General features: G+C 39.8%; 1 protein-coding gene across 13 annotated transcripts in view; it reads left to right on the forward strand.

Moving 5' to 3' along the window:
• Positions 1–25,807, forward strand: part of VTI1A (vesicle transport through interaction with t-SNAREs 1A) — a 368,921-nt gene that overhangs the window by 218,932 nt on the left and 124,182 nt on the right. For 2 of the 13 annotated variants that reach the window (XM_089898178.1, XM_089898179.1), the window contains one exon: positions 3,221–21,690. The exons of the other annotated variants lie outside the window; for them this stretch is intronic. In XM_089898178.1, the coding sequence (XP_089754304.1) occupies positions 3,221–3,392 (172 nt within the window). In that variant the 3' untranslated portion in view covers positions 3,393–21,690. Of the gene's footprint in view, positions 1–3,220; positions 21,691–25,807 lie in introns of those variants that run through there. 13 annotated transcript variants of the gene reach the window in all.

A 25,807-nucleotide genomic window follows, 5' to 3' on the forward strand; every position in this document is an offset into this window, starting at 1 on the left:
CTATCCTGGGGTGGGTTTCACAGAGTCTCTGAACCACTGGAGTTTCCTGAAAATATTTGTGTATGTGTGTATATCCATCATTCTGAGAATTTTCCATAAAATTTTCTAAATAGTCCACAACCAACTCCAAAAAAGTTGAGAAACAAGATATTGTCACAAAACTGTGTACCATGTCTTAGCTAAAAACCACTTAATTACTTTGATATTCTGGCTTATTTGAAATGTATTGGTCTACAAGAAACACTTATTTTGAATTTTCTGCAAAGTTTAACAAGAAACTTTTCAGGGATGCTTTCTTTGGGAAATCAGATCATTTATCAAAATTAAGTCCTTAGAGACAGTCAGAACAAGTAAAATATATATAGGGCCTTATAGTTTGTAAGGCACATTCACATATATTATTTCATTTAATGTAACCTTCATAAGAAGTCTGTGATTTGGTATCGTCATTATTATCCTTATGTTATAGATAATTGAGACCTACAAAAGTTGAGTCTTGCCCAAGGTCATTCCACCAGGATGGAGCAAAGTTGGACCAATACCCTGGTATTAGCCTCAGAAACCATGTTTTTAGCAGCCTCTTAACAGCAATATCCTCAACAGCAAATATTTAATGTTTACTGTGTCAAAGGGAATCCGTTAGTCATCAGAGATTCAACAAACTCAAAACTTTGCTCCTAGGTACCTTAATATTTTTAAGAAACAACAATACATAGTAACTTGTGCTGTACGGTCAGTGAGAGATAAAATGGTAAGTGGGGGACAAGAAGAAGAAATCCCTGGGGCCCACGGTCAGGTAAGACTTTATAGAGGAGATGGCAGGTACCTGGCCTAAAAGTTACTGCCTGATTCTTAAGCCACACGTGGGGTAACGCCACTTCCCTTTTTATGGCAGCCTCAAGGTAATAACTTCCAGCAGCAGAATTTGAATTGGGGGCAGGAGGATGTGTTAGAAACATCTGTTTGGCCACAACTGTGTTGAGGGTATATAGGAAGTTAACAACTTGTAACTGCATCTGCTTATAAAGTAAATATGATCCAAAGTCTTCTTGATAATTTTTTTTTAATTGCAGTGGAGTTTAAGATTTTCTTCAAATAAGTAAGAAAGGCTTGAAGTCACCTCAGTAGTTCTAATTATAAACAAATATGAAAAACCTCTTCACACATTTTATTTACCCCAATTTTAGAAAGATACTGAGAACTTTCATACCCTTGACTAAAATTATGTATTTATAAAATTTTATAGTCTTTGAAATTATACTGCATATTAACTATACCTTCTATATGTGTGATTCGTGAATAGACACAAAGAATGTTGGCAAAGTACATGAACTATTGTATTGTGGCACGTTAATTAGTTGATAAGTGTATCACTTTAAAACACTGAATTTTTTCATATATTCCAGTTAAATCTTTGTCATCAAATGTGTTTATAGAGGTTTAGTTAGTAGCAAACTTGCCCAGCCAATAAAGAAAAGCATTCATTTTCTGTTCTGTATAAGTGATCTGAAGCCATAGCCTTTAGGTCTTTTAATCTGTCTTTTCAAGGCCAAGCTATTTATATGGATAATTTTTAAAGCTTCTGTATAAAGAAAACAAGAACATTTTATTTATTCACTGGGGTTTTTATGTGCCTTGAAATTGCATAGATAAAGTATTTTCTGGCTCATGGATCTAGAGGAGATAAAAGGTCTCCTATTTTATAAGGCTTTATGTAAGCTTTTCAAATGTACAGTTTTCTTATGGCTAGAATTTTTTAAACATTATTTCACTATTACAATTGGAGTTTAATGTGGGCATCTTTTTCCTTCCCGGAATTGCATGTTAAATTATGTGTTTAAGATCGTTTTTATTGCATTTTAACCTCCTGGATTTTGATAATTCTCGTGTTGGAGAAATTAATTTACCAATCCTCATTTTTAGTATTGGGCAACTATTTAATACGACTAGGAGTGGAAAACCCAAAAATCAGATTTAAGAGGCAGAGTGAAAGGTATAACTTACTTTTGCAGCATATTGGTCTGAGGACGAAAAATTATTTACCTCCCCCTCCTTAAGAATTTTTGCTGAGGCTGGTAGACTGAAAAGGAAAAGAAGAGGCATTTTTTTTAAAATCTGGGGCAACTGGATTCAGACCAGATTCTAGGTGAACATTAGCTGCTGTTAGCTCTGCCATGTCAGGGCCAAGAAACAGCTTTCCCTGGCTGGAGCATTCCCAAGCTATCATGGCCATCAGACAGGTGGGGAATAAATATTGTAGAATGGTGGAACATTTGAAGAGCAAGCTCCTGATCCCCAGGACTCAATTTGGACAAGCTTCAATTGGAGCAAACAGGTGTTCCTGGGAGGAACTGTCCTCAGGTGGCTGGGGGTGTGCCATTCTTTCACACACATAAAAAGTTCCCTTTCCCTCTGCCCGCAGGAAAATTAGAATTAACTACAGCTTTTTCTTTTGAAATGGAAAAAGAGAAATAAAAATATGGTACCAGGTTTTGGCTCCAGCTGGATTTCCATGGAGCATGTAAACTATGATGAATGATGAGAATTCTGGAAGCAAAGCATCCTTGCAGTTTTTAACATTGGAGATGCCATAAAAACTGAATGAATGCAAATAATCTTTTTACCCATGGCTGTACCTATATAAGATGGAGTAGTCTTTCCTTCTGTTATTCATTTGTTCATTCACCATATATTTCATGAGCACTTGCAATTTTCTAAACACTAGGCTAAGTGCTGGGCATAGAGTATAAGACAGAAAAAGACGCTGCCCTCCAGGGACTTAGCCTAAATTGTAGTAATAGTAATTGGTTGGAACATGAAAATGAACCTAAATAGTCTTTGGGAAACTGTGCACTGAAAGTACTTGCTGGCATCAGAAAGATTTTTTTTTTTTTCTGTAATGCCACCACATTGAGGATATGACTAACATTTTATTTGGGGGTCATTCTTTTTAAATCAACTTTTGCTATAAAACATAAAATAGAAATATTAAAGAAAAACTTTAAAAGAAAAAAGTTGTTTTTAATCCCTCTTCCTAGAAACAAGCTACTCTGCTGATACAAGTATTTCCCTCTAGTCTTTCCGTCATGATCCATGTATATTGCTCTTCTCACTTAATATTGTATCTTAAATGTATTTCTAAATTTCCACATCTTCATGATTATATTTTTCCTAGTTAAAAATTTAATGAAAGTTTTAACAAACCTCTTATTTTGTAAAGAAAAAGAAGAAAGAAAGAAGAGAAACAAGTATCAAGAAACAGGAAGAGGGCTTCCCTGGTGGCGCAGTGGTTGAGAGTCCGCCTGCCGATGCAGGGTACACGGGTTTGTGCCCCGGTCCGGGAAGATCCCACATGCCGCGGAGCGGCTGGGCCCATGAGTCATGGCCACTGAGCCTGCGCGTCCGGAGCCTGTGCTCCGCAATGGGAGAGGCCACAACAGTGAGAGGCGCGTACCGCAAAAAAAAAGAAACAGGAAGAAAGTAATCCATAATCACACTGACGAAAGGTAGCACCAAAATCACACTGGTGAAAGGTAGCATATTTCATTCCAGTATTTTTCTCTGTAAATATTAATTCCACTGATGGTTCTATGAAATCTCTTCTTTATCTCACCCATCACTTCATCTTTTACCCTTTTATCTTTTTTAAATATCACAGGTTTTACTTTACAGTTTTCTGCCCTTCACTTGATAAAGGCTATTCTCTCTTACTGTTTTTATTGAAAATGCCAAACAAACTTCAAAAACATGTATAGGTTTCTTTATCACATAATTTTCAGAATTGCGTTCTTCCTCTGAAGCTTTAGGATGTCATTTCCTTTTCTTTGTTCTATAGGATCTTTTTTGCCACTGTCTTCACATTGTTTTGAATTTTTATTTGGTTTGGTTAGTTTTTAAAACCTCTTCTTGGATCTGCAAATGAATGGCAACTTTATATGATCAACTCTGTCGAGAGATAGCCCTCTGTCTCCAGACTGTCTTCATGGGAAGGAAATGGGGCTTCTTCCTTCCCCCACTCCTTGACTCTGGCACGAAAAATGTCCAACCCTTGTGTGTACAACTGTCATCTCCTTCACATGTTTACCTTCCACCACTGCATGCAAACACACTTTACTTATGAAGGCCACACTTCCCAGGATTCACCATACCTTCCTTGCCTATCACTGCCCAGTACTGATTTATTGTTTTCCTGGGAACTGTCATTTCTTACTGGCTATAGAAAAGAAATAAGATGAGGAGTGTGGAAAAGGAGGAATGACTACAGCAGTCCACATGCCTCCTAAGTGGCAGCATCCACTCATAAGAGAGACAGATACCCGGTTTCTAGTTGTAACAGAACTCACATCTTCTACCTAGTAGCAGACTTTGTGAGAGGTGGGCTACTGCTTTACATTTCTCAGCCCAGTTCATTTTTTGTAGCCGTAGAAAAATCCTTCCAGGTTGTGGCAATTTGTGATGTCAGTTTTGGTGTCGTAAACTATCGTCATCTTTTATTTTTTCATTCCAATTTAATGGTCACTTTGATAGATGCAGCATCAGGAGCCATCAAGCAGGCGCCATTTTAAACCAGAAACTGTGGGTGATCTTTAAAATTGCCCTACATAAGGGGACCATATAAACCATTTCTCTAGCTCAACCCTTGAGCCTGTTACGCCTGGGTGGTCTTGTTTTAACTGTTACTGTTTAATTATTGATTACTTACTGACACCAAGCATGGAAGCCTTAGGGAAAATGAAATCCCATGTGCCAGTTTCTTTAGATGAATCTCCTTTGAGGTTTAAGTGTCCCTCTAAGTAACATAGTGAGGCTGGATTTAGGGGGTCATTCCAAATACTGCCTGGCAGGGTCAGCCGTGGCATCTATATTCATTGATGGAGTCTACTGATACATCTGGAAAACAAGGCATGTCTGCCTGTGCTTCATATCATGACAGCCTCATACAAGCCCATCTACTGTAGGCCAGGCATCCTTACATTTCCATACTCCCCATTTCCCTTCTCTGTCCCTCCTGGGAGAAAGTCTACTCTCCAACAATAACAATGACTTACCAACAGGAACCAACTTCCCCTATTAATGCTCCTATCCTGGAAGCATTTATTAGGAAAGTGGTAATTCACTCCACAAATACGTGCAAGGAACTTTGCTGGGTATATAAGGATGGAGGATGACTCCTGCCAATGACTCTTCTTGCAGAAGAAGCACCACCTCAAATGGATGGTGATCAGAAACCTCATGCACAGTTTGGAGTGGAGACTATTGCCAGCTTGGAGGAATCAGGATGAGTTTCATGGATGACACAGCATTTGTAGTGGCCCTTGAAAGAGGGGTGAGATTTACCCAGGCAAAGTTAAGAGATTCCAGACCAAGAAAGCAGCACAAACAAGAGGGAAGTAGCATCTTTCAAGGCAGGCATAGCAGATAATTCAGATCAGCTCTTTGTTGTCAACTCTGCGATTTTTGCCTTTCGTTTTCTGAGGCTCCCATTCTAACAGTAGATTGGGTCAGCTCACAGCACACTTGCAGTTATGCACAGCTGTCATCTGCCTCCCAGCTTTACCCCCCACTGGAGAGACAAAAGCTTGACTGAGTGATAGAGGCCTGAAAATCTAGGGTCCACTTTTTCTTGTCATTATTATTCTTTTATTGAGCACCTACTATGTACTCTGGGCAGAATGAACCTTATGAAAGGACCAAGTTCTTTCACTGTTTTCAGGTAGCCCGTTGCTATGTTTCTTTTTGCAAGTTCTTATTTCCTCTTGAACATCACCGGTTTCACGGTGTTTTTCTAAGGATCCTGAAAGGTGTTACAAGTACAAGTGGCTATGTGTGTAGGCAGAATAGACCTCCACCAAAAGGTGGGATTTTTCTTTCGGGCACCATGCCATCAAAAGTATCATTCTGAGCCATTTCCCAGAATGTTTCCTTTAGAGTTTGTCCTCTTAATCATTAGACTTTGCTGTCTCTTCAGATTCTGTGCGGACTCTCTATAACCTGTTGTCTCACCTCTGCTGCATGTGACATAATCTGAGAATAGGTTGGTATGGGGGAGGAGGGGAGCTAGATCCTGGAGGATTTTAGGAGGCCACCAATCAGAGAGCCTGGGTGGCCTAGAATCAAACTCCACAACATTGACTGAAACTGACCTGGGCCTAGCCTACTACTACCTCCTTGTTGTTTTTTTTTTCCAACACTTTGCTTTCATAGGACCTGAAATTTTTAACCCAGTTTTGCTTTGGGGAAAAAAAATGTATTAACCATGTGCCTTGTCAAGATAACACTTTCTAAAAGTTTCTCGAATGAAAGTTCCCTCTCAGCACTGGGGTTCTTTCTAGGTACACACCTGCCTTGTTAATCAAGTTCTCTGGCTTTATTTCCATTTGCAAATACAAATGCTTAGTGGACAGCTTTGGAAGGAGTGGCTGCCCTCAGCAGCATGACTAAAGCGTTGATGAAATAATTTCAGGTACCTGGCAGGGCACTGCCAGATCCCATGGGCTTTCAAATCTGTAAGGAGAAGGAAGTGGGGGGAGTCAACACAGATGGTAACTGGTGGGTGGGTGACAGGTAAGCACAACGTCCTGCCTGGTGATCCAGTCTGTGTGATTTCTGATTCATATTTATTACACAAGTAGTGTTTGTTGTCAGAGCAAAAGGGAACATTTTTTAAAAGAGAAATTACTCATAACACACCTACGGTGATCTTTTCCTCATTTTTTCTGTCTTTAAATGTTGAATTTTTATTTATGTGCCTTTAGTACAATTTCAAGTTCTGCCTTTTCCTTTTTAACTTAACATGATAGCTTGCACTACTGTACATGGTGGATTTGTCTTTTCGTTTTTAATCAAGTTATTGCGGCGTTGATAGAGGTTCAGGAAAGCCAAGCAGCATGTGGTTGGCATTCATTAGTTTTCTAGAAAATTCAAGGACTGACTCTCGTGTGTCTCAGGCTTCCACCACCTAATGGTTAAGAGCACTGAGTTTTGATATTTGGGTGCTGAGATGTATGTGTACCGTTCTGTGCTATCCACACAGATCCCTTGCATGTATTAATTTTAAGGTGTTTCATGATAATATTGATGACAAAGTGTATGTATAAACAAAGCAGGCAGGTCACCCTGTGGAGGAGATCCATGTGGTGGGTTCCAGAAATTGCCGCATTTCCCCCCAAGTATTCCCTAATAGACTGAAAGGCAATCATTGAACTTGGATTAAGGCTTCACGCATTGTCTTTGTCAAATGGCAGTACTTGATCCTTTAATCAGCATCAGTCATGGCACCTACTTGGTGATGTGTTAGCTGGGTGAAGTTTTTCCCCACCTTGCACAGAGCTCTGAGGGATGGCCTAGAATACAGGAGGCTGAGAGGAGGGCTGACCGCAAGTATGGTGTTGGAGACGCTTCAGAAGAATGAGGCGTGACCTGGGTGCCGTGGCAGGAGGCGCTGAACAGCCAGGGGGCAGCATGGGAGCATTTTGTACCTGAGGAAGGAGGAGAGTGATGGAAGAAGGGGGATGAACACAAACTTCCCCGTTTTTCCCGAGCCCAGGATGATGGATGACTTGTCATCTTTTGTATTTCCTCTGGGGCAGCTAAAATGGAACCTCTCTACTGAGACCAGAGGTTGAAACTGGAACTCTGTGGGCCATAAGCGGCTTGCAGTACTTTTTTTTTTTTTTCCCGTCTGCACAGTTTTAGTTTGTTTTTAAATTTGAGATATTATTTACATATAATAAAATTCACACATTTTAAATGTAGATTTGTTGAATTTTGGTCATGGGATGCAATGACATAACCACCATTAACACATCAGGACAGAGACCAGTTCTCTGTCTAAAAAGTTTCCTCCAGTCCCTTTGCACTCATTCCCCTTCTCCATCCCTGTCCCAGACAGACATTGATCTGCTTTCTGCTATTAGTTTTGCCTTTTCTAGAATTTCGTGTAAATGGAATTATACAGCACATGGTCTTTTGTGTAGGACTTCTTTCACTGAACATAGAGATTTTGAAATTCGTCCATCTTGTTGTGTGTATTAGTATTCCATTCCTTTTAATTGCTGAGTCATATTTCATAGTAAGATATGCTACAATTTATTTATCATTCACCAGTTTTATGAACATGTAGGTTGCTTCCAGTTTAGAGCTATTACAGGTAATGGTGCTATGAACATTTGTGCACACATCTCTTCGTAGGTTTTCATTTCTCTTGAGTAAATATCTAGGGGCAAGATTGCTGGCTCATATAGTTTGTATATGTTTAGTTTTATAAGGACCTGCCAAACTGGTTCCAAAGTGGCTAAACCATTTTGCATTCCCCTAGCAATATATGAGAGTTCCAGTTGCTCTGCAGAGTTACTCTTAAAACATTCAAAGTAGCTGCCAGCAGTTAAAACTCAAAACCTCTCAGAGGGGCACATGGTCTCCAGCTCACTCCAGTCACTATTTGACTCATTTTGATCATTTACATTGTCCACCTCTCACCTGTAGTTCGTGACCCCTGCCTTAGAAATTCTGAGCAGCATCCTGTCCCATGGTATGTAGCAGGGGCTCATGACCAAGAGCAGATTTATAGAGAAAGGCAAAACTGGGTTGGAATCTCAGTCTTGCTATCTATAGGCTGTCACTTTGGACAGGTTGATTAACTTCTCTCAGCATGAGTTTCTTCACCTGTAAAATGTTGCGGATACCTTATTCAGTGGTTTATGGTAAAAATGAAATAATACAGAGCATGTCAAGCACCTAGCACAGGGCCAGGCCCAGAGAAAATGTACAGCAGATGGTACTTGTTAGTATCGTGGTCTAGTCCAGTGATTCTCAATTATATGTGTGTCTATCAGAGGCACCTGTGCAAAATTTTAAAAAACGTAGATACCTGGGTCCCTACCACAGCTCTCCTCCAGAACCACAGTCTCCTAAGCTGGACCTGAGCTTGTGCATTGTTATAAGGTTCTGCAGGTAACTGGGATGAGTAAACCTGGTCGAGAATCATTGGTTACCTGGGGAGATAGTAACAAGAAGCACTACGTTCTAAACTCAGTTCTGCCACCAACTAGCTGTGTGATCTTGGGCAAATCACTTAACCTCTCTGTGAGAGCTAGTTTAGCTAAGATCTGCCCAGCAAATTTGGCCTTTCAGAATTACCAGTTTTTTCTGGGTAGATCGTGGCTGCAGTTGGAGACAGATGCCTTGGAGGCGGTGGAGGTCTATACCTGCTTCCCAAGTAATACGTTGAAGGCAAATTTCAGATGGAACTCTACCACACCTAGAAACATGTGCGAGCAGGCACAGAAACAGCCCTCCACCTGTCCTGTGGGCCCGCGAAGCTCCTGTCCTCTGTCCTGATAGGAGAGTGCATTGACAGCAACTTGCAGGAAAAGTTCCCTCGAGTTTGATGTGAGAATATTCTAGAAAGAGGAGTTGGCTAACCTTTTGTCAAAGTCAGGTGACAGACTCCTCCTTTAAGTAGATAGACACAGGACTGAGTCAGAATCCTGAGTCGAGGGCTCCAATCCTGGGGAAATAGGCAGTTGGGGTCACTAGATGCAGATACCCTTCCCACGCAGGCTGGGAGTGCTGATGACAATGTTTCTAGCCTGTCCGCATAGCTTCAGTACCATTTCTGATGTCCTCATTAATGATTATTGTTATGCTAATTAAGAGTAACTAATTAATAAGATACAGATAGCCACCACACTTTAGTAGCTGCTTCTGGAACATGGCATTTCATTCGTCTTTTAGATGTGAACTAAACAGTTATTCCCGTTAGGCCACTTCAGTCATAAAATCACTGCCCTATGGTATGGATTGAAACCAATGCACACATATATGTCACACTATATATATGGAAGTATTTTAAAGTTAATTACAGATAACATAACATGATTTCTAATGTCCCATGCAAGCTTAAGATTCAACAGTTCTACAAATGAAGGGTCCTAATAAGTGTACTGCTTTCCAGCACAACTTGTGGTTTTTAAGCCTCCTCTTTCTGGAAACCCCTCTGAATCCCCCAGGCCACAATAGTGCCCTTCCCTCGCCTGTGCCCTCCTAGAACATAAGTTGCCTCATGGCACCTTAGTCCAGGGAACATACAGTAAGGATTCCAAACTTTGTAAAATGGCATCCTTTTTGACTTACCCACGTGGAACTGCATTATTTCCCAAACTTCAGTGATCAGAGTAGTACGTCACAATTTTTTTTTTTTTGGTCCTCTCTGCCTAATATCTCCACTGCTATTTTTCTTTAAATTGGCACACTTTTGTTTTAAACTTAAATATATTCTTTAGCTTTATTCCATAGAGTATTATCCATGAAACCATGGTTCGAATGTGTTAGTTATGCATTTTTTCACATGTTAAAGTAAATGCATAATTAAATATTTTTAACATAATGTTGAGTGTTAACAAATATTTTAAATTAAAAGTAATCATCTCTGTGTTGCCTAGAATCAGCTCCCGCCCCTCCAGCAGTCTGCACACAGTACCGTGGGAACCCTCGCCGTGCTGTACTTGTGGGGTTCCTGCCCATCCCCACTAGACCATGAGTCCCTGGAGGGGAGGACTGGCTTTCATCTTTGTAGCACCATGTCAGTAAGCCTGGTGCCTGGTGCATAATATGCATTCAATAAATGTTTGATGAATGAATGTCTCTCTTGCTATCACAAGTGAAATACTATTAGCAAATAGAAATGTTTGCAATTTTCTCTCACTTTGATTTCTAACCTCTGAGAACTTAAGCACTCAGACATGGTCTCAAAACATAATGAAGCACCAAAACATGTAGAAGTGAAGTGATGCCAGTTTTTCTACCTCCTTTTATTTCGGTACGCGGGCCTCTCACTGTTGTGGCCTCTCCCTTTGCGGAGCACAGGCTCCGGACGCACAGGCCCAGCGGCCATGGCTCACGGGCCCAGCCACTCTGCGGCAATGTGGGATCCTCCTGGACCGGGCACGAACCCATGTCCCCTGCATCGGCAGGCGGACTCTCAACCACTGCGCCACCAGGGAAGCCCCTCCTAAAAGTTTTTTAAATGACTATTTTCATTTCATTACCCTAATATTAAAGGTGGAACGGGGTAGGGATGGGGGTGTAAAATGGTTTTAAATTTACCTGACACAAGGCTCAAGGAAAATATAAAGAACTTTAAGAGGGAGTTTCCAAGTAGAAAATGGTGATTGCAAAAAGCAGTGATCAAATCATCATCTCAGTTTCCCAGAGGAAGGACAAAAAGTGAATTCAAAGACCATGTTACTCTTTCCTAAGTAACGCCCTTGGAGACATAGGAGGTCCTTGTGACCTGCAGGCTCTGTACTCGTGCAGGGTCCCCCTGGGATCATGGGTGCTCTTCATTCTCTGACCCGCTGAGGAACTAGGCATCCCTGATTCCAAAGTTAAAGTGCTTTACCCATTTTAGTGTGGGCTATCCCCTCCCAGCCCAACGCCCACCCTGCTAGTTCTGTGCCGTACCTGTCCGCTTTATTCCGTCACACCCGAAAGACTTTATGCTCCTTGTCGGCAGGGACTCAAACTTTCTGCTTTAGACCCCCTGTGCCTCACTGGTTCCTTGGACAGAATGGACACTCAGGAATTATTCGAATGAATAAATGAATGAATGAATGGACGAACAAGCGAACAAACAAACGAGCAAACAAAAGAACAGGTGAGCCACGACATTTTGGGTTATAATAAACCTTGCCGACTTAACCCCCTGCATTTTAGTAAAGATCTGGAAGGAAACACATTTTAGAGAAAAACTTTCTAATGTCTGGAAGCATGCCTGTAGATGTCAGGATTAGTCTCATTATTTTGAGCAAGCTTTTACTTTTAACCTCCTTTAAACAAAATTTGATGATTCAATCTTTAAAAAATAATCAATCTTAATCTCCGAAAGCAAATGTTCCAAAGTAGATCAGTTGACTAAAACTTATAAATTAATGTTCCACTGATTTCAGTTACATAGGAAATGTAACACATGAAATGTTTTTGAGGTTTGTCTCTCCATTGGTCTCCAGAAATGAAAAGTTGGGACTTAGAGAAATATTTATCTTAGCGTAGTACCTACCTTGAACTTTTCTCCATGGTATTTACTGATATAATGTCAGATTGAAGCATTAGCATTTAATTACATAAAGCCTTTTAAAAGTTCAAGATGTCTAATTTGGGGGTTGATTGAGTCTGTAAGCATTAGTTATATACATACTGAGTAGAAGAAAAGGGGCATAAGTACTTATATTAAAAACATCTAATTTTCTTAAGCCTTTAAAAAATATACTTTTTAAATGTTTAAGGTGAAAAAGGTAAACTATCTTGTTGGTTTATTTGCGTTGGTTTTGCTTATTTCCCACAATTGCTAAGGTTGTTTTGTTCATAAAAAGGGAAGTGGTACTAACCTCAAGAGCAATTGCCAGGCTCGATTTGGGACATTGCAAACTTTCTCTAGCTTTACTTTAAACACACATTTGCAAATATGGCGCCAGTTTATTCTGGACAGTTCCTCCCTGCACTGTTTAGAATCTTTGGCAGGCTTATTCCAGGAAAGGCACGGAGCTTGAGGCAGAGGGGAAGAACACTGAGGATGCATTGTGTGCCCACTGGGCAAGCGTGTCACCTTACCCACAGCCCTGGAGTGAAACGCCCACGGTTGTGAAGTTGGGAATACTTACTCCTCTGGGAGCCCTTTCACTACACACATGACCCGTCCACTGAGCTTAACGATGGTCACTCAAATAGAAAGCAGGAGAGGCTAAAATTATGTTTCTAATCATTTTTGCTGCCTTCTGAAAAGTTTGATTAGAAGTACAAAGTGTTATGCAAGATTCGTTAAGTACTATATTACTCTACTTAACATTGTACAAAGTGCTCTAGGGAGGAATTTGTACAGAAGGAGCCTCTTCCCTTTACTTGCCTCTAGTGAGTTCTGTTTATTGAGTATTTCATGTCTAGAGAAAAGTGTAAGTTAAGGAAAATGATTGTGTATATTCAAATGAGCACATCTAGGGAAATTCAGATTATCTCAAATTCAGAAGTATTATCTCAAATTCAGAAGTATTATCTCAAGATCAGTATCTCCATAAGGGCTGTTTATCTTCTTCTATTTTCTATAAAGTGGGGTATGTTTATTGCTTATTTGACTAGAGGCTGGGGGCCTTCAATAACAGTTGCAGCTGGTTCTGAGGACCCAAAAGCACAGCCCTCCGTAGTCTTTTCCTCCAACCCATGAGATTTAGGGATGTTTTATCATTTCTGTAGTACAGATATTTTTCCTCAGCCTGATTTACATGCATTTGGAGACTAGCCTCAGTGAAATAGCTTCAGATATCAGGGTGTGTTCAGTATTGACAGAAAATAAGTGATTTGCATTCTCTGTTTTACACTATTGAAAATAAAACACCTTAATGGTGAAGAAACATGGGATTGTTGAAATGAATTTGCTCATCAGTATATTTGTTTTGGTCAAAAATAAAACTACTGGGACTTCCCCAGTGGTCCAGTGGTTAAGACTCCGAGCTTCCACTACAGGGGGGCTTGGGTTCGATCCCTGGTCAGGGAACTCAGATTCCACATGCCTCACAGCGAGGCCAAAAGATAAAAAATAAAATCAAATAAAAATAAAACTGTTAACCATAAACTAAGAAAGCCTCTGCACAGCCTTCCTCCATCATTTCCTTGGTCAGATTCTATTTTCTTAGTTTTCTTAATTTGTGCTAAGTCTCCAAGAAGGAAAAATAATCATCGCTCTGTCAGTGCACACTCTGGAATCTGTTTAAGCAGAGAGTCAGGTCACAGCACCACAGACCGTGCTTTTTTCTGCTGAGGAATTGTATTTTCTTGAGTTTGTACTGAACCGCATGAACAAATCATTAAGTGACACAGTGAACGGGAAGAGAGAAGTATTCAAAAATTCTTTGACCTCTGCTACAAGGGTGGCTGACAGAAGACACTAGCTTTAATTGTTTGGTTCTCTCTTGCCAGTTTTTGTTTCAGTAAAACATTCCATGATCTCGAGGCAAAAGGGGATTGGGAAGGCAATATTTTGATTCTAATGGCTATATCTATTTTTCCTTATTCAGAATGATCAAAAATATTTTCATAGGTAAAATCAGATAGCATTTACGCACAAATCATTCTACAGTTTAGCAGAAAGAGCCATATTAATTAGTACTGCTTAGGAAATGGAATTTAAACACAAGCCTGCAGATCTTTTGTCTTTTGCTCTTTTTTTTAAAGGAAGAATATTTGATGATATATCCACTCCCAACGGAGAAATTAGTGGGCTCAAACAGGTTTACTGGTTTAGTTTGTTTATCGCTTTGTTTCCTAACAAGAAAATAAAACAGCTACCTGAATTTTTTTTACCTGTATTAGTATATGTATATATGTTTTAAACTCTCTTTCTTTACCCTGCAGAAAGGTATCTCTAGTACACTCTGATTTTTGTCTACTTTCATTCTTTTTAAAATAACATCCAGGGTTGTGTGTTCCCATTTTAACATAAGAGGACTCATTTGCTTTGGAAGGGAAGCTTCCAGCAGCATTGAAGATACATAAGCTAATATATTTAGCAAATAATGTCAGAGAAACCTTAAAGCTGGTGTCTATCACATTTTACTGTCAGTAAGAACTGTCAGAATTCCTACTCTCAAGAGCAGTGTTCGATATTTAAAAATTGAAAATAAAAAAACAGAATCCTAGCTGTGGCACGGTGCCCTAGATGGGTAGTCACCCCCAGTCAGTGACTATGTGGTCTATCAAACCTTGAGATTAGTCTAATATGCCACTGGATCTACCAAACACTGTATACTGTCTCAGCACACAGAGTGTGCCTTACCCTCTTCTGACTGTTGCCTTCCTGCCTAGGGAACCTTACCCTGGTTTCTGCTTACACTAGCAGAACCCCACTATGTTTATTGAAAACTACAGATGTAAATTCTTCGTGATGAAACCAAGATGGGAAAAAAGAATTCTAACTTCAATTTTTTTTTAAGTTTAATAATTTATTGTGTTCCGTTAAGACAACACAGAACTATTGCTTAGCAACACTGGATTAGGCAGAAAATAATTTAAGCTCCCAAATGAGAAACATTTGTAATCGAATATGCTCTAACACTTGCTTTACCACATGGCTCAACACCCTTTTGCTCACACATGGTTAAACACATGTTTGAACTGATGTTTTAACACCCGTCTCACACATCTTTACGCCCTTTGTTCACATACGCTTAAACACATGCTTTGACACTCCCTGAGCTCTCACTGTTGAACATAGGCAGAGTATTGTCTTGGGTCTCATGTTCTAAAGTTTCATTGGTTCGTAGCCTTCAGCCAAAGACTGGTGCCCAGTAAAGTCAGCTCTTTCTACAAGATGACGTCTACTATTGTGTGCCTTCAGTCTGTCTAGAGAAGAGAATTCCTCATGGAGGTAACCACTGCCATGGTCCTTCGTGTCTACCACGCCCCCGAGTGGTGGCCTTTTCGAATATTTCAGCCCAAGCGTGTGACATGTCACAAAGTATTGTTCTTTGCCCTGGCCAGTCTACTTGTATTTTCCCAAACTACCCTACACTCTGAAGTCTTCCTCATGGCCAGATGTAGAATTTAGCTGAGTGTTTTTCTCTTACATCTTACTTGGCAGTTTCAGCGGAGCTGAAAATATATGTACAGGAATGGGGTATTTGTGTTGCAGAAATCTGAATATAAATAGAGAAACTGTGGCCTCGCCTTGCTTACATGAGTCCGATTGCTTGGATCCTCTCTCCTTTTTGTTTGTGGCGTCTGCCATCCTCTTAGGCGAGGTGACTGCTTCCTTGTCACTCTGACCCCCTAGACCTGCCATTGGTGGATTCATAAAAGGTTGTCCCTTCCTCCTAAAATTATAGGATTCTATATGTAACAGTGGTTTAGAGTGTGGGCTTCTGAGCCAGACTGCTTGAGTTTGAGTCAGCTTAGGTTTCCTCATCTGAAAAATGGGAATAATGACAGTACCTACTTTCTTGAGTTGTTGTAAGGATTAAATGATACAACACTTATAAATCACTGTGTCCATCCAGCACATAGTAAGTGCTCAAAAAATTACTAATTACTCTTAATTCAAGTAGAATAAAAGAGTGACAGTAACCTAAATCTAAGCTGTGCTCTACAGTTTGTAAAATGTGTTTTATCCATATCTTTCTACGTTCCTACCAGAACATTGAGAGGGATGTAAACATATCCCCATTCCAGAGAGAGGCAAACTAAGAACAGACATCTTAAGAACTCTGCCAGAAATTGCATAGCCAGCAGGTAGTGAGCTTGACGGCTGGTCCCGTGACATCTAAAGGCAGTGTTTTTCCTACCATGTTACAAGACTAAGTCCTGTTACATGTACAAGGAAGTACCAGAAATGGCTCTTTCCATCAAAGAGCTTGCAGAGGAGGAAAGATATTGACACATGAAAAGTAACTTCCATTTACTGAGAAATAGTTATAAGCCAGCCTATACTAGGCACTTTTTAGTAAATTGTCTCTCTTAATCTTTACAGTAACCAGTTTGACAGATGAGGAAACTAAGGCCTAAAAAGCATAATGAACATACCCAGAGTCAAAGAACTAATAAGTAACAGAACTAGAGCAAGCCTGATTCCAAATAAAACCCATGCTTTTTATCCATTACTCATATTGGCTCTCAACCAATAACAATAAATGAGTTCATAGACAAACTACAGCTATTGTATAAGTCAATTTTGGATGAAGTATAGTCTTCCCCTAATAATTCCTGGTTATGCTGCTGTGTGATTGTTTGTTTCTTTTTTTTTTTTTAACATTATAGAATGGATAACATGACAAGAAATAAAAGTTATGGGTGTTGTATGAAAGCATTTGTAAATTAAATCCACATTTAGCCTGTTCCCCCACCTTGATGAAATTCAGGCCTATAAAGTGTGCTGCCTGGCTAAATCTTCATGGAAATGTTCTTTTACAAGTAACCTGTTCTCATAATTATCTGAATATAAGAATCATTTAAATTCCGTGGCTTTCAGGTCCCAGAGAGTGTTAATGGATGTTAAATTAAGTTATTTGAAAATAAGCTCTACTTCATTGACTGGATCCTAGAAGGTCAATATTTAGGAAATTGTATGAAGAATGACACCCTTGAGTTTGGTGAGTTGGAAGGGCAGTTTTCATAATTGTTATTAATAGCTCAAGCTATCTTCTTAGCTGTCTTTAAGGATAACTTAAAGGTGACTGGAATCCTTGAACTAACTTTCCATGTGAGATTGGTTTGGACCCAGATGCAAAGACTAACAATCAGACCATTTAAACACAGAACAGGACCAGCCAGGAATAGCAGCACTTGGGTGCCTGACTCACAGATGTAAGCAAGAATTAGTGATTACTGCAAATGGCTGGAAGATCCCAGAGGAAAATTTGGGAGGCTCTTCATTCCCTTTTGCCCTGTACACAGAATTCTTAGTACAAATACCTGGCAACATCAAAATACAGGTGCAGATTTGGAATACATAAAGCCTTGCTTTGGTTTCTTTGTGTTTTAACTGAATTTCACTCTGTTGAGGTTCAGGATCAAATACTTGCATTTTAATGTAACGTTTGCCAAATTTCCAAACCTCTAAGCACAAAATCCTCAGCCCTCATTTTTTTTTGCTTGCCTGGAAATCTAGGTAGCACTGAGCCAAAAGTAGAAGTTATGAAGTGAGATTATACTTGATTAGGAACAAAAAAAGTCCTATGTCCAGAAATGCAGATGTGTACAGCAGTCCTAGGGGAATGTTGGTATTTGATCTCCAAGTCTTAAAGGTTCATGTTCCCAAGGTTAAGAGTTGCAGAGAGCCAACTTTTATTTGTAACTAATGCTGAAATTACTCTGGAGATTCTAGAAGTATTACATTACAAATCACTCAGCTTTGGAAATCCTACAGCTCGTGAGTTACAAATATCACTGTGTGAGAGAAAGGGGCAATAAGTGAAGGACATCATTCATAAACTTAATTTATACCGTAGCAGCATGATCATGAATATACTGTATGAGAGTTTTCTTCTCAGTGAGAAAAGGAAAAGGGAGCATATGAAGTCCATGAGTCAAGACCCCAACTAAAAGAACCAGGAAGTAAAGGCCTCCTTGTCTGGGGGAATTTGAGTGGGGGCCAGGGGGGCACAGTCAACTTGGGCTGCAATATCCTCCTTTTTCTAATATCTAACTTCATGACCTGGGATGAGTTGCTTATTTATTGAGTAAGGCTCCCATTTTGGTGAAAGTTAAAGCCTAGGTATTTACAGAATCATATCCTTCAACAGGCGTGGCACCAATGGCCATCTATGAAAAAGGTACACATAACAGTTTACCTCAAGGGGAGAACTTTAGTGGAACCAAATTCAATATTAAAATCAAGAATAGTTAAAGGCATTAATATGTCACACAGCTGCCTGGGGTTTTTTTAACCTTAATAAACTGTATTCCTATAATAGGCACTTGGTACTCTCTGGTGTTAACTAGTTGGACTTGATTTTTGGCTAGACCTTTCTTATTTTAAACTAAGTAGTGATCTGGTTCTTTGAATTTTCAATGACTTTAAGCCCAACAACAAAACAAAGATGGATAAATCTGTGTCTTGGTTACAGGAGTAAGCTATTATAGGCAAAATTCTACCTTTTACACTTTTCACCAATAATATCTACTACTGGATGTGTTTGTTTTCACTGTGAGGTTAATCTGCCCTTGCTATGAAATGTTTCTCTTTAAGAATTAAATCCATTAAATCATCCCACTTTGGGAAGAGTTTTTAGAGTGACCTGAATGCATGACCTTAAAAATAGGGCTAGAATTTGGAATATAACGCATAACATATATAATTAATGTACAACATGTAAATGTGTGATATATCTTAAGGGGACAATATATGTCACCTACATCACACTAATAAATTCAAATTCAGGTTGTGCCATTTGAACAACTGCCACTTCACTCATCCTCACTAATGGTATTTTTCAGATCGTAGATTTTGATAGATGCACTGTGGAGTGTAGAAATAATCATCATTTAGGTAGCTGAAAAATAGCTTGCCAAAACTGATATAATGAAAGTTATTCAAGGTGTTCTGTCAAAATCCTTTCCAATTAGTGTTGAGGTCTTAAAGGGCCAGACTTAGCTTTTTATTAATATGTTCGTTTTATTAATGTATTTTTGATGTATGCATAGCATCACTACCTAATACATCTCATGATATTGCATAATTATGGTGCTTTTAATTTGTTATACCCCAGTCTATTCTCCAGTCTTATTTAAAATTCTAAATTACTTCATAGTTTCATAACTAATAACTCATTAGGAAGCCATGCCATGTACTTAAGGTTACCTCTAAGGCAATCCATATTTAACAAACTAGAGAAGTTCCTCACTACTTGACTGTCAGTGACCAGTTTAAATATTTAAAGTTATCATCTGACCCTTTGTCTAACCACTTTTAGAAAAGGAAATAGTTTGTGTATAAAACGTAGGAAAGGGAAGTCCTTTCACATAGTCTTTTCCAAAATGAAGAAAACTAGCTGTCAGTAATCAAATACTTAGATAATACTATATATATATATATATATATGACACCATGCTGTTATTATTTTTAAAGAGTAAAGGGCCCATTTTTTCATTTTCTTTTTTCTTGTTATTTTTTGACAAGACATAGAAATTTAAGTATGTCATTCTACAGTGATCAAATTCAGATTTGTTGTCAATCACCATAATAATTTTACATTACTGTCTGTCTCTCTGTTATATCTTAAAAAGACAGCTTTTGACTTGTTTCTGTTCCCCTCCAAATGACGAGAAATTGAGACTATTGTTTTTAATGCCTTGCTTTCTTTACCTCGATAAATGAACACAGTTAAAAATTATAATGGTTCAACCATTTGCTTATTGAGGTGTGTCTTCCCTACATTATTTAGACCTTGTCTCACGATCTAATAAGTAGCTGAATGATGTTAAAAGTAGTCCAACATAATGCTATGCTATAGTGATGTGTTTTTTGTTTGTTTGTTTGGTTGGTTTTTTGCGGTACGCGGGCCTCTCACTGTTGTGGCCTCTCCCGTTGCGCGGAGCACAGGCTCCGGACGCGCAGGCTCAGCGGCCACGGCTCATGGGCCCAGCCGCTCCGTGGTATGTGGGATCTTCCCGGACCGGGGCACGAACCCGTGTCCCCTGCATCGGCAGGCGGACTCTCAACCAGTGTGCCACCAGGGAAGCCCTATAGTGATGTGTTTTAACTAATGTTTATTCAGTATCTATTTGATAAAAATAGTGCTAGGTTCAGTAGGGATGCAAACATGGGGAGATGTGGAAGATACTTCATATGAGGCAATGAGATAATTAGGGTCTATTTTCTGATGCTTGTCTTGGTCAGAGTTCTTAGATTCAAGGGGACAGAATCATCTATCTAATTTAAGCAGAAAGAGATTTATTAGAGCAGTGTATAGTGTCCTTAGGAAAGCCAGTGAAGCTCTTTTGGATGCTACAGAGCAGCAGAAGAGACCAACCGGACTCTCCAGGGACAGCTCACTGCTGCAGTCTTACCCCGAATGGCACCCAGGATACAGGAACTGGACTCCGTAATCTCTACCGGAGCTGTCCCAGAAGAACCAAATGCAACCTCCTCCCCTACACACACACACACACACACACTTACCAGAAGTGCCTGTTTTCTCCCATGCAAGTGCCTCATATTGCTCACATCCCCTTGCCAAGTCTTGCACAGAGAGACATCTGCCTTGCAGAACCTGGGCGATACCTGGAACCTGGTTGTTTGCAAAAGAATCTCAAAAATGTAGTTTTTAGGTTTCTAGCCTTCCCAGTCAAAGAAAGCTGTTAAAAGGGATCCGGAAATGTATGGAATGAGCCAATGCCCATTATCCCCCAGGGATGCTGTGAAATAGTGATTCTCAAATTGTATTCCAAGGAATCCTAAAATTTTGCTTATGCACGTAAAGGTTGACAAGGAGGAAGAAGAGACCAGACAAGCAGGATTCTATCTGGAGCAGCTCCATGTTAATCTGATCTTCTGTTGGGCATGTCAATAATGCTTGAAGAAAAGTTTTATCAAAAAAAAAAAAAAAAATTTTTTTTTTCCAAGTTTCAAAACCCTTGCTAACCTGCAAATACAGGCATACCTCAGAGATAATGTAGGTTCAGTTCCAGACCACTGCGATAAAGCGAGTCACATGAGTTTTTTGGTTTCCAAATGCATATAAAAATTACATTTACACTATTCTGCAGTCTCTTCGTGTGCAGCAGCATTTATGTCTTTTAAAAAATGTACATATTTAATTAAAAAATACTTTATTTGCTAAAACATGCTAACCATCGTCTGAGCCTTCAGCGAGTCGTAGTAGTAACCTCAAAGATCACTGATCACAGATCACTATAATAAATACAATAAAATGCAAAAGCTTGAAGTATTCCAAGAATTACCAAAATGGGACACAGAAACATGAAGTGAGCAAAAGCTGTTGAAAAATGGCACCAGTAGACTTGCTTGACACAGGGTTGCCGCGAACCTTCAAATTGTAAAGAACACAATATCCGTGAAGCACAAAAAAATGAGGTGTACCTGGACGCCTCAATCTTCTGTCTACTGCTTTTCTTGTTAGCCAAGGTGTCACAGATACAGCCTAGCATTTCTTTCCATCACAAGCTTTTTAACAGACCATCCTTTCTTAGCCAATGTTTGAAAATAATTACAAATTATACTCTTCTGTCACGTGTCTCCTTAGGGAAAGTGCTACTAACAGGCCCATTCATATTAGGGTTTTTAAGAGGAGGTCACCACCTCCTGAGGACATCTCAGAACACCTCAGTGGTGGAGGGCTACCCCTCCTCATAGCCTTAGGGATGAAGAGACTGGACACGTTTAACTACTCTTCAGCTACTTTGTTTCATTTGACTTCAAAAACAAAATTAGCAGTAACAGGAGACAGTGGTTCCATGGGTTAAATTAATCAATGTGTGCTAATTAAATAACCGTGGTACCTCTGCCATTGATGCCTGTTTCATTTGGTGCAGAGCTCTTAGTAAGTCTTAACCAACTTTGGTCTCTGTACTTTTAATATTTTGTCATTCAAACTAAATTGAAGGAAGACAGTGTGTAGTTTAAGCTGAAGAGAGAGCTTTTACTTCACATATATTGGCCCTCATGAAAGGATTTCGTTTTTAATCTTTTTTTTTTTTTTTAACAGTAGGTCCTTTTTGGTTATCTCTTCTTTTAAATATAGCAGTTTTTACATGTCACTCCCAAACTTGGAAGTGTTTCTCCCTCATTCCCTCCAGGACATCTCCCACCATACTACATACGGCCTTTCCCACTCTGAACCGTAACTGCTTCCCTTACAACGGATATGCCCTAAAGGAACCTGGATTTTGCTACCAATCCACTACTTACCCATCTTTCATGTGTTTTCAGCGTAGCCTAACCTCACCCCTACCTATCATGCAATGTCCCAATCCCAGACCTGCTCTGCCGCCCCAGAAGCAGACCAGCAGCCAACATTTCTTTAAAGTAATGGAAATTTTCATCCTGTACACAAGGCACTGTTTGCCATGTTATTCCCACTTGCTTAAAATAGACTTCAGAATATTCTGGTTTTGTTATATTTCCCACAGTTTTCTTATATTAAAAAGTGATGAGTTTATTGAAATATTTGTAATACAAAACAGAAGAACCTACACGTTTTAAAAGTATTAATTTCATATTTCTTGTTGAACATCTTGACACTTCTGAAAGGTATAGAGCACAAAATAAAACTCCCTGTAAGCCTCGTCATCCACTGAACCATCGTTAACACTTGAGAATGCATTCTCCCCGCCTTTCTCTATGCATATTTTACCTGCAAACAATTGCATATTTCATTGGCATTTTAAGTTTTAGAAACTTGTCTGTGATTCCTGTTACGCCAAATAAAATTTTTTAAGTTACTGTCCTAGTTTGGCAGGTTATGTATTTTAACACAAAGAATATAGAGTCTGCCAGAATTATTTATCTCGGTTTAGCTTATAAAAGTCCTTTTGGGTCACATTTTTGCCTTTTTTTTTCTACCGTCAGCTGTAAAACATCAGAGCAGAATTAGCAGCTGTAGGTCCTGGTTGCACTTTATTAAGTTTATGGTGGACTTTTTCAACCCTGTTCCTGGTGAAGTTTATTTAGGTAAAAGGTTGATAACATTCTTCACCCCAAAGTTTTTTTCTTTCTTTCCCGTTAAGGCAGTTCTTTCCAGGGACTTCCCTGGTGGTCTAGTGGTTAAGACTCCACCTTCCACAGCAGGGGGCACAGGTTCGATCCCTGGTCAGAGAACTAAGACCCCACATGCCGTGCAGTGCGGCCAAAAAGAAATAAAATAAAAAAGACAGTTCTTTCCTGATAACATTCAAGAGGTTAAACATGAAGAGTCATTGCTTCTCTCTCATATAAACAGACCTATCCTTCCACTGTGTTAAGCCAGGTTTATAAAATATGTAATCTCACATGCAAAATAGAATAATTCTGTAGTATGTGTGTACGGTATGTGTCATACTGTGGGTTTGTTGAAATACAAAAGAACCCAGAAACATTTGTATTTTTAAAAAGACTGGGCCTCCACCATACCCTGATGCGCAGAATTCATAATTTATGCTTGAACATATTTAAATAACTGGAGTAACAGGTCTAGGTAAACAAGTTACATTAATTACAAGAGTTAACGTGAGCTTGAGAATATTTGTGTTAATGCTTCATTTTTTTCAAGTAAGACTCTGTGCATTCCTTACACAGAGCACTATTTTCCCAAAAGTGGTAAAAATGCAAACACTCATCTCTAATGTTTTATGCCATGTCAGCTACATCATCGATAGAATTCTTTGTTTTAGTTATTCTTCTTACCAGAGATAAGCTCTAAAGGATGTATTCTGCATACTAACTGAAGCATTACACAGTACTTCTGCCAGAAAAGTCACTGAATATTCCAAGTAAGAATTAAAGGAAATTTTGCATGACATGGCATATTTAAAATATTTCCACCATTTGGTGATCTAGTTTTTGATGGCCAAATATACCAATAAGTGTTACTCATCATATTTATACAAAAATCATGTTGTGTATATAGGTATTCATTTTGTAGCCTTTCCCACTTAGCAAGTTACTGTGAACATTTCCCCTTGACATGAAATATTTTCCTAAAGGATGTTTCTTACACAGTTTCCCTCGTGGGACTGCAAAGAGCAATTCTTAATTTGTGGGTAGAAATCCAGAGCTAGCAATGCCCCGTGGTCGCGCGCATTGTTCCTAAACCATGGGCTTGCTGGCCCTCAAATTTCTGTAGTAGGTTTTCTTTGGGATTCGCTTTGGGGGGTGGGGGAGGTAGATGAGAGGAGCTACCATCACGTTCCTGATTAGACCACCTCCTCTCCAGCATATTTTCTCCTTTGGCTCTATCACCTTCCTCCTTTTAATTTCCTGCCTGGGACTTCCCTGGTGGTCCAGTGGTCAAGACTCTGCCCTTTCAATGCAGGGGGCATGGGTTCGATCCCTGGTCGGGGAACTGAGATCCCGCATGCCACGTGGCATGGCCAAATAAATAAATAAATTCCCGATTATTCTTAGCCTTCATCTCCTTTTAGTCACCAGTAATTGCTTCCCTTTTGGAGGGCCTCCTCTTTTTCAGCTTCTGGCTGCTTTGCTGACAAACACCTCAGAAAAGGGACAAAAAAATGGAGCCCTGTAGTTTTATAGGTAAAGAGTTTATGGATAAAGACTTTTTTTTTTTTTTGCGGTACACGGGCCTCTCACTGTTGTGGCCTCTCCCGTTGCAGAGCACAGGCTCCGGAGCGCAGGCTCAGCGGCCATGGCTCACGGGCCCAGCCGCTCCGCGGCATGTGGGATCTTCCCGGACCGGGGCACGAACCCGTGTCCCCTGCATCGGCAGGCGGACTCTCAACCACTGTGCCACCAGGGAAGCCCCTGAAGACTTTTTTTTATCCTAGTTCCCAGTGCCCCTAACAGTGTCTGTCTTCAGGCAGAACTGTCCCTCGGTGCCTCGGGCAGGCTTCTGTGGTCCCTCTGCATCCTTCCAGCCACGCTGTCCTCTCGTCACCTGCATTACAGCCAGACCCAAATCCTTCCTACCCCCCAGACGTGCCTCATGCTCTTCCTGGACCCGTTCAACAAGAGGGGCTCCATGTTGCTTTAATTGTACTGCCCCTGTGGATGTATCTACATAGTATGCCTGTATTTTATTTCCGTCAGTACCTGTCTCATTCACCCTACCACATGGTAACTCCTTGAGAGCAAGAGTAGGTCTCTTATATATGACTCTCAAAGCACTGGACACAGTTGCCTGCACATAGAAGATGCTTGGTAACCACTGGCCCAGGAGAATTTTTAAACTTCTGATTTGAAACCATCAATTCTCTTCCAGTTAATGTCTTTAAATTTTATTTATTTAGTGATATTGCAGAGTAAGTTTGGAGATCGCCTGTGGCTTATATAAAAGCACGGAATGACCTATCTTGGTTATGTCTTGAAGCAATGCCCAGAGAGAGGCCAGTTCCAAGTTGAGATATACTCTCAGCTCGTGCCATTGCCTGTTGATTTTTTTCCAGGCCAGTAACATAACTTACCTTGGAGAGTCTTGAGCTATACACCTTAGCTCTGATTTCCAGAATCTTCCTCAGCTTTGTTAGTCATTCCGCATTGTTATTCTTTTGTGTGTATGAGCATGGGGACCTTGGCTTTGGGAATAATATTACATTGCAAATCAACTTCTGCCTCAAAAGAACTTTTCTTCCACAATTTTCTGCATTTCTG

Source organism: Delphinapterus leucas, chromosome 16, assembly GCF_059928025.1.
Source record: "Delphinapterus leucas isolate spDelLeu-1000000601 "Yukka" chromosome 16, BTC_Dleu_Yukka2, whole genome shotgun sequence".
Classification (NCBI taxonomy): Eukaryota; Metazoa; Chordata; class Mammalia; order Artiodactyla; family Monodontidae; genus Delphinapterus; species Delphinapterus leucas.